This window comes from Megalobrama amblycephala, linkage group LG3, assembly GCF_018812025.1.
Source record: "Megalobrama amblycephala isolate DHTTF-2021 linkage group LG3, ASM1881202v1, whole genome shotgun sequence".
Classification (NCBI taxonomy): Eukaryota; Metazoa; Chordata; class Actinopteri; order Cypriniformes; family Xenocyprididae; genus Megalobrama; species Megalobrama amblycephala.
This window is the reverse complement of record NC_063046.1, coordinates 3336922-3347187: the sequence shown is the minus strand read 5'-3', so window position 1 is coordinate 3347187 and position 10266 is coordinate 3336922. Positions and strand designations below refer to the sequence as shown.

The following is a 10266-nucleotide window of genomic DNA, read 5'->3' as shown; positions in this document are numbered from 1 at the left end:
TCAGGTGTACAGTTGCAATCAAAATTATTCAACCCCCTTAATCTGCAAGACATTTTGCTGTTGAGAACACCATTTTATGAAAACAATTCATCATAGGCATCAGTAAACTATTATACAAAGTTTATTAATACACATTTGAGTGATTCTGAGAATGTAAAGTTGATGGAGAAAAAAAAAAAAAAAAAAATCAAACAGGTGCTAAAACTATGTGTACAAAATTAGTCACATTTTGTGCAGAATATTTTATTCTTTATAGCTTCCAATAAACCCTGCCTGTAAGAGCTTAGAAGCTTCTGTCATCTCTCTACTGCAATCTTGGCCCATTCCTCTCTGGAAAAAGCTTCCAGTTCACTGATAGTCTTTGGTTTCCATGTTACCACTGCTTTCTACAAATTCCACCAAATATTTTCGATGAAATTTCAATCTGAAGACTGTACAGGCCACTCAAGGACATTCTACGAATGATCTCTGAACAAAGCTTAAATAGATTTGGATGTATACTTTGGGACGGCTGTCCTGCAGGAAAGTAAATTGATCATCAAGCTTCAGTCTCTGCACCGAAGGCATCACCATCTTTGCCAACATGGCTTGATAGGACTATAATGCTTTAAGAGCTCGCTCAGGCGCTGGGGAGCTAAACCATTTAGTGCTTTGTAAGTAATTAGCAAGATTTTAAAATCTTTATGATGTTTAATAGGGAGCCAATGTTGACAGAACTGGGCTAATATGGTCATACTTCCTAGTTCTAGTAAGAACTCTAGCTGCTGTGTTTTGGACCAGCTGCATTTTGTTTATTAAGCGTGCAGGGGAACCACCCAGTAGAGCAGTGTTACTCACTGCGTGGCTCGTGAATCATATGCATGAAAAAAGTAATTTCAGCATATAAATAGCTAAATACAAACATAAACTCTCAACCATGAACACTTTAAAGAGGAAACAGAGAAAACACCTCACCAGTAAACATCTCGTATGCCTCACAAAGATTGCAACAACAAGCTACAAATACATCATGAAGAAAGTCAAGGAAATGTATGCATGTTTTCGCTCATCCCAGCATTAAGGTTATCCTGCTTTTTTGTTATTAAAGGAAATAATCTTGTCTCAGTTACAAATTTGACTGGTAAATGATAAAGAATGATCTCATGGATGACAGACTGATCAGCAGACATGCTATTTATGACTGGATGCAACCTTTGATACTTTGCGGTAAAAGTGGCTCTCCTATTGACTTTGTCCTATCAGTGTGGCTCTCATAAAAAAATTTAAAAAATAAAAAATAGTGAAGAACACTGCAGTAGAGCGTTACAGTAATCTAGCCTTGAGGTCATGAACGCATGAACTGTTCCGCATTTGTCATTGAGAGCATATGTCGTAGTTTAGATATATTTTTAAGATGGAAGAATGCGGTTTTACAGATGCTAGAAGTGTGGCTTTCAAATGAAAGATTGGTATCAAAGAGCACACCCAGGTTCCTAACTGACGACGAAGACTTAACAGAGCAGCCATCAAGTGTTAGACAGTATTCTAGGTTATTACGTGCAGAAGTTTTTGGTCCAATAATTAGAATCAGTTTTTTCTGAAGCCAGCTTAAAAGTTTTTGGCATGTATCCTAGTGACAAAGATCAATTAATGATATTAAGAAGAGGATCTATGACCTCTAGAAGCAGCTCTTTCAATAACTTTTGCATAGCATGCATGCATTCACTCATTCAGATTTGTTCTTCGGAGCCAAGCGAGTGTCTCCTAACTGTTGTTAGTAACATCGGAGGGTTTATGCCATCCGATGCCGAGGACTCCGCTGAACTCCCACCCTCAGGTGTGGTAGCTCAGACTGAGTCTGATGCAGAGTTGGCAGCTATGCTTTCCCGGCCTGCAGTGGGCATCGGGCTGAAGTGGAATCCTCCGCCCTGTCCCGAGCGCTCACAGCTGAATAATTGCTATCTGGGTTCTCAGTGCCTTTCTTGCCGGAAGTGTATGAAGAGCTGACGAAGTTCACATTAGTAGTCCAGGAACGTCATCTCTGACTAAACCTTGCATAGATGAGGGAAGTCGACTCTTTCAAAGCCCCATCTCACAAGGAGGCCTCTTCGGCGACACTGACAAGGACTTTGTGCTCGGCAGTAAAGAAACAGACTGAGGTGATTAAACACATCTTGCCTCATCGCGATGCCACCAGGCCACTGAGGGTGTGCTCGTCCGTTTGTCGGCAAAGGCGCCCACCTGTACACCTGTACTACAGTCTCTGGCCCCTCCCAGCCTCCCTCTCCCACCACCTCTTCAAAAAAAATTTTTGGGACTCTTTCATTTTCTGAAGAACTGTTTAGCACGCTCCAAACCCCTCCTCTGTCCCCAGCCACGCCTGCTATCCAGTCGTCACTGTCTCCCATCAGCCCCTCAGTGGTAGGGTTCCACCTCGGGACTGCTGGGAGCCACCTCCTCCTGGACGTGAGGAGCCTGGGGTTCCGCCTCCAGCCTCAGAGCTCTTCACTCCCCCTCGACCCATCGACCTGGCTCCTACACCTACGCTCCTTCCTCCCTCGTCGTCAGCAGGTACCATCAGGCATTCGGCCTCGCTGGGTTTCCTTGGCATGTCGGCTCCGCCTGGGTCGGACATCGCCACGCCTCTGCAGCGGACTTACGGGCCAGTCGCTGCTCTCTGGCCCTCCACCCCTTCTGCAACAGCTAGCTCCGCCCTCCCTCAGGCCTGCACCTCCGCCCTCGGTCGCTCCAGCTCCACCTCTGCCCTCCGGATACCCGTTTCCTCCTCGGGGGGTCATTGCTATGGCTCTGTCGCGGTCGCCAAGGTCATCGGGGTCATTCCGGCTGCATGGTGGGCTCCTACGTTGATGTCATCGCCACTGCCGATCGTCCCCATGGTGGCGTATAGAACTACATCACCATGGCTCCTCCCGCCAGTGACGCCGCCATGGGGCGCAGTCTTGGCTGTGTACTGGATGGTTTTGCTACTTCCTCTGTTCAAGGCTCCCCTCTGGTCTCCATCACCTGCACCTCCCTGGAATTCTGCACCTCGCCTCCTCCTGGGTAACCGTCCGCCTCCTGAACCGCCTCCTACACCATCGGAACCATCTCATCTTCGTCTTCCCCTCTCCGCGGCGCGAGGACGCGCCTTTCCGGGAGGGGGCGATATGTTACATGTGCACTCCGTTTTGGACTCATTGTTGGACTTGTTCTATTTCCCACCACCAGTGTGTCACCATAGCAACTGATCACCATCATCATCACACCCAGCTGTTTCTAATCACCCTCCTTGTTATCCCTTGTATATAAACCCTGTGTTTCCAGTCTTGTGTTGTCCGGTATTGTTCATGTTAAACGTTAGTAGATGTTCCTGTGGATTCCTGTTTCTCTCCAAGTAAAGACTTATATTGACTCTATCTCCTCGTCGTGTGCTTTGTGTACCAGCTAACGTAACAGATGCAGTATTTCAGTTTCAGTACATGACAAATTTTCTAGAGGAAAAATTCTCTCAACTAATGCTGTAAACTACACATGGGAGTCAGCTGGTACTACTATAATAATATTCAAGGTTAAATTAACTTATTTATATACAAACACTTAAATTACACTCAATGATGTTTTTATTACAAATAAGGTTTAGAATTACATAATCATATTTCTACTCCAATTAATGTTTTTTTTTTTTTATATAAACATTTAAATCATGGCTGTCCTAACATTAAATATTAAATAACATTAAAAATTATAATGAATATGTAATGATGCATAGCTATATTTATCAGAATGCTGCTTTCTAGAGTTCACTTTTCTAGCTGACTGAGTTTATGATCACTGAATATGTTTTTCTGAGGTAAATGTGACGTTATGTGACATTGTTTACAAGCCGTTTCATTGACGTCTTTCCAAGGTTGAAACACTGATTGAGCGATAACACAAGCCATACGGATTTCAGTAAGTTGTACTGTATATTTTAACATACCTTCAGATGTTCATGCATGTTTATTTCACGCTGTAACTAGTATTAAAGCGGAGGAGAGGATGTTCACATGCTTCTCTTTAACTGAGGCGCTAAAGTGATCTGTCACGCCACATTAAACAGCGCCAAAATGGTATTTATTTTTTGAATCTCATAAGATGGACATCATTGTCATTGAATTCTGAGACTTTGCTTCATATCAAAAGTAACAAAGCACAAAGATTATTGCAATTTATTGGCTGGGAGGCACTACATGTTCTGTTCATTCATCAACTGAAAACAGACTAGACTAATCGATTCTTGGGATTTAAGAATCGATATCGGTTCGTAAAAATAAGAATCGATTAAAATCAATAAATCGATATTTTTTACCCAGCCCTAGTTGATAGTTACCAATAAGTTATCTAACTAATACACAGGGATGCCAACTTTGCTTGCCTAGCTGGAGTGAGATTTAGATGACATAAGCTGAAACAATACCATGCCCCTATTTGAGGTTTTCAACCATTCATTTTTAGTTTCATCTTAATAATGCAAATTAATCAAATACTTGAGCCTAATGTCGTACTAGATGCACTTAACCTGTCTCTATTAAGTTAACCTACCATATAGCATGCTAACATTGCCAGCCAGTCAGATTTTTTAGAAGGGGCCTAAATGTAAAGGAGTTACATAAAGTTTAGTTACTGTTATAAAAAATGTAAATTCTGGCATAAATTTTGTGATGCATGAAAAATTCAAATTTTAAAGGTATAGTTCATCCAAACATGAAAATTTGCTGAAAAATGTATTCTTCCTCAGGCCATCCAAGATGTAGATGTGTTTGTTTCTTCATCAGATTTGGAGAAATTTAATATTACATCGCTTGCTCACCAATGGATCCTCTGCAGTGAATGGGTGCCATCAGAATGAGAGTCCCAACAGCTGATAAAAACATCACAATAATCCACACAACTCTGAAAGATGTGTGTTTGTAAGAAACAAATCCATAATTATGATGTTTTTAACTTTAAACCGTTTTCCTCTAACCATAATATTGCCTTCTCCAGTGAAAAAAAAAAAATCTGAATTAGAATAGGAATATGCTCAGATCAAGAACTGTGAAAACAGTTCTAAACAATATGTGGAATTTAATGTGAGAGGACAATGGGGGATGGACTTTTTGGGGATGGACATTTTTCTGGATTATGGACAAAACCTGCTATCAATGTACATTATTGATGGTTCACTGGTGTTTTTTTTTTTAATTGTAATAGTATTATTTGTCCAGTGGCAGTTTCCACAGGATGAATAGAAAGGATATGGTACAGAGGATGATTGGGGTATTGATATCTCACTGACATTAGCCTGCTGTACTCATCTACCACACACACACAAACATATACACAGTAAAATGTCTAATGTATACTGTAAATAATTATTATAAATATTATTATTAATTATATGCATAGAAACTTCTACGCCTTCAGTTTTTCAAATATATCCTTTTAGGAGTTTGATTATGTTAATGGTTGCCCTTTACAATATACAGTACATGATACAGAATGCAGAGCCTCATGTTGTAACAACGTCCAAATGGAAATTAGTGCCTTCACACTGAAAGATTTTGCATCTGAGACAGACAACAGGTTTTGCATAAGAGATAAGTTACATATAAAGAGTAAAAGCTGAATATAGTGAGAAGAACAACATTGAATCAGTCGACATCAAGTCTGTCTGCTGCTGCAGGTAAATGATCATAATGTTTATTTGTTCAGTGTGTTGTTGAAGATGATGCTCTTCTTTTAAGAAGCTCTTTTTATATTAATCTCAAATTGTTAAGGTTAAAGCTGAGATTTGAAGGAACAGACAATCTTTCTAGTAATTATATCAACGTTTTAATGCTGTTCTTCAAATTCAAAGTTTCTTCAGAAAATATGATTATACCAAATTATAATTTGGAACCTGGAAACATGACATATCGTTAGCCTCATAGCATAATTGCCTAAGTATCATTTGAAAATGAATGACTTAGGCAATTATGCTATGAGGCTAACGATATGTTTCTCTGACAGTGAAATAGAGCAGCCCTGCTGGATGTTTAAACTGTTTTCTGGATGTAGATTGGTCATTTTGAAGAGTGGTTTTGGTTAAATTATTGTCATTAATTGGCCTGTTTGTGGTTTAAACAATTTCTCCTGTCATCAAATTACAGGTAAAGAGGTTTTGTCTAAATCTTTAGGGGGCTGATGTTATCCAGGCATTTGATTAGGCTTTGAGCAATTTAATAAATTGAAAACTGAATAAATTTGTTTATCTCATAGGTGAATCACTCATCATGAGGACTGATTTACTCTTGCTGATTTTGTCAGGTTAGTTCAGGGTTTTTGTAGATGTTTAATTCCTCAATTACGATGATTTGGCATCATTTTATGGTACATTTTCTTTAGCTCTGATGCGTGTGACATTCTCATGGCTTCATGAGTTTGTCTATGTGCCGGTGTCTGTGAACTGGACGGATGCACAGAAGTACTGCAGACAGCGTTACACTGATCTCATCACCATCACTGACCAGGTGGATCATGATGAGCTGCTGAAAACTGCAGGAATGGGAAATGTTTGGCTTGGACTATATCGAACTAGTGGTGATGGTGTCTTTGTCTGGTCAGATCAGAGAAGTTCCTCATTCAGAAAATGGAAATCTGGACAACCGAATGGTCAGTTGTGTGTTAATGTTTATGATGGCTACTGGTATGACCGCAACTGTGAAGACTACGCTCCTTTTGCATGTTACATCGGTGAGTTTTTATTTATTGTATATCCATACTTTGACTTTTTGTTTTATTTTTCCTGACCTGCTGATCAAAAGATAATATATTGTTTTAAATAATGTCTATTTAAAAAATGTAATTTTCTATTACAAATTACATGTTCTATTTTAATTGCCATCCCTAATGTGTGTGTGTCCCACAGAGAGAAAGAGACAGCTAGTGAGATTAGAGGTGAAATCAAGTCAAAATGTGAATGATCCTGCAGTGATGAAAGAGATTTTAGAGAAGGTGAGTTACACACACACACACACACACGTATACACACACGTCACAATAGAGAAACTCACCTAGAACTGTTTCTGATTTATAAGAGAATGAACCAATAGGGACACCATACCATTGCAATTCCATTGGAAAAAAGCCAACAGTAATATCATTTCAAAGTCATTTCTGTTCTTCAGATGGAGCAGATACTGAAGGAGAAGGGTTTGGCACAATATGCTAAACTTTCATGGAGAACCCAGTCCAATGGGAATGTCTTCCAAAAGAAGGACAAGAAGAGTGACGCCACTAAACAGACTTGCATTTCAAAACTGCGTAAATAAACACTTACCACCTAACTAACCACCTGACTAACTAAACATTTTAGATGTTTAATGGGGAAATGCAGAAATGGTAGCAGAATTTTCTCACTATTTCCTCAGTCTTGTCTTTATGTCTTTACTGTGCATTTATTCCATCATGATTTCCTTATCTTTTTTTAAGGGATGTTGTATTTTGTGTTTTGGGTAAGTTAAATTTCAGAGTTGGGTAAGAATGTGAATGTTTTGTCAAATTTTGAATGTAAACATCTGATTATTTATTATCTAATTTATCTGAGACAATCACAGAACCTGGGTTCTGTCAATCCTGAGATGTTGTTTCACCAGGTTATTATACCAAATAAAACAACAAAATTTCATCTAAAGCAAGTGATGTTCTGAATGTACCCTCCTGGGCAAATACCACAGGAAAATTACATATTTAATGTTCAATACTGCTCTTACATTCACCATCTCGTCCTGTTTGTTATTGACTGTCACATGCTCCTTTGTGTTCTGTTCCTGCCACTCATCACTCGCCATGGACACTGATTACACCCACAGCTGTTAGTTATTAGTATTGTCTATTTAAGTTCCTCCGTCTTCAGTCTAGCGTCCGGTATTGTATGTTATGCGTGTTCGATGTTACCTTTTATCTATAGTCCCAAGGAAACCTCCGACGACCCAGAGCCAATCATCCCCGAAAGCCCCTTCGTCAGCTCCATCACTTGGTCTGCCGAAACGCTCCCTGACCCGAGTGCCTCCACCAACACCCCGCCGGGTTGCCCCCAGGGATTGCAGTATATCCCACGGACATGACGCACTCCACTGATTCACTCCTCGCATTCGTCATTGGGCACTGGCCTCCCAGGGGTCAATGAAACCCTCTCGCTGCTTAAACAGCGCTTCTGGTGGTCCAACATGGCATCCGACGTCAGGAGGTACGTGCAAGGGTGCCTAACCGCCCCTGGTCACACCTAGGAGTTGATTTCATAACAGATCTTCCAGTCTCCAATGGTTGCACCTGTGTATTGGTGGTAGTGGATCGATTCTTCAAGTCATGCAGATTAATCCCCTTGCCTGGACTGCCAACAGCTATGGAGACCGCGGAGCTCATGTTCAACCATGTGTTCAGGTAATATATCAGATCATTATTTAGTCTCGTGTATAATACAATTAGCCAAGGCTACAAAACCACCACCCAGCCATAAATATTGTAGAACCATCACGTCTACCACTAAAGATTGCTTTATAAATAATCTCCCCGAGCAGTTTCATCGCCTTAGTATACCTGACAACTTAGAAGAACTTGATGCTGCAACAGAAACTATTGGCTCTCTCTTTTCCAGCACATTAGATGCAGTCGCTCCTTTATGTCTAAAGAAGATTAAGGAAACTAATCCAACGCCGTGGTATGATGAGCACACTCGGGCTCTAAAACGAGCTGTTAGAAAAGCTGAACGTAGTTGGAAGAAAACAAAACTAGAAGTTTTTCGCCTTTCGTGGAAAGAAAAAATGATTGAGTACAGAACGGCTATAAGAAATGCTAGATCTACTTATTTTTCAAATCTCTTAATAGAAAACAAACATAATCCTAGGTATTTATTTGACACAGTGGCTAAATTAACTAGAAACAGAGATTCAACTGCTGACGTTTCCATAGAGCACAGCAGTAATGACTTTATGAACTTCTTTACTTGCAAGATTGATAATATTAGAGAGAAAATTAAAAACATGCAACCGTCTACAGTTTCGCTTCAGACAGTGCACTGTAGTGTCCCTGAGGTAAAACTAGAATCATTCGCCGCTATAGGAGAGGAAGAATTATCTAAACTTATCAAATCATCAAAATCAACGACATGTATGTTAGACCCAATGCCGACTAAACTACTGAAAGAAATGCTTCCAGAGGTCATAGGTCCACTTCTTGATATAATTAATTCATCCTTAACACTAGGATACGTGCCAAAAACCTTTAAGCAGGCTATTATTAAACCTCTTATTAAAAAACCTCAACTAGATCAGAGAGATTTAGTAAATTACAGGCCAATCTCGAATCTACCTTTTCTGTCAAAGATACTAGAAAAGGCAGTTTCAACACAACTGTGCTCCTTTTTAGAAAGAAATGGAATCTGTGAGGATTTCCAGTCAGGATTTAGACCATACCATAGTACTGAGACTGCTCTCGTTAGAGTTACAAACGATCTACTCCTATCATCCGATCATGGCTGTATTTCTCTATTAGTGTTATTAGATCTCAGTGCTGCTTTTGACACTATCGATCACAACATTCTTTTAAAAAGACTTGAAAACTATATTGGCATTAGTGGAATTGCTTTGGCATGGTTCAAATCGTACTTATCTGACCGTTATCAGTCTGTAGTAGTTAATGAAGAGATGTCGTATCGATCACAGGTTCAATATGGAGTACCACAAGGCTCAGTACTAGGACCGTTGCTTTTCACTCTGTACATGCTGCCCTTAGGAGAGATAATTAGGAAGCATGGTGTTAGTTTTCACTGCTACGCTGACGATACTCAGCTCTATATTTCCTCGCGCCCTGACGAAACCTACAAATTCACAAAACTAACAGAATGCATAGCTGACATTAAAAACTGGATGACAAGAAATTTCTTATTATTAAATTCAGAAAAAACTGATATCCTAATCTTTGGACCAAAAACGTCCTCACGAAAAAACCTTGAATACTCTCTAACACTTGACGGGTGCTCCATTAAACCTTCGTCCTCAGTTAAGAACTTGGGTGTGCTCTTCGATACCAATCTTTCATTTGAAAGTCATGTTTCTAGTATCTGTAAAACCGCCTTCTTCCATCTAAAAAATATATCTAAATTACGACATATGCTCTCAATGACAAATGCGGAACAGTTGGTTCATGCATTCATGACCTCAAGACTAGATTATTGTAACGCTCTACTTGGTGGTTGTTCTGCTCGGCTTTTAAACAGACTACAGTTGG

The 10266-nt window shown here is 40.0% G+C and overlaps 1 protein-coding gene across 1 annotated transcript; it reads left to right on the top strand.

Annotated features, from left to right (window-relative positions):
* The first annotated feature begins 6379 nt into the window (after window positions 1-6379).
* LOC125264097 (low affinity immunoglobulin epsilon Fc receptor-like) lies at window positions 6380-7604 on the top strand. Its single transcript, XM_048183335.1, has 3 exons — window positions 6380-6732; window positions 6908-6993; window positions 7167-7604. Exons 1-3 carry the CDS (start codon window positions 6390-6392, stop codon window positions 7308-7310), a joined length of 573 nt encoding a protein of 190 aa, XP_048039292.1. The 5' UTR covers window positions 6380-6389; the 3' UTR covers window positions 7311-7604.
* Window positions 7605-10266: the final 2662 nt, after the last annotated feature.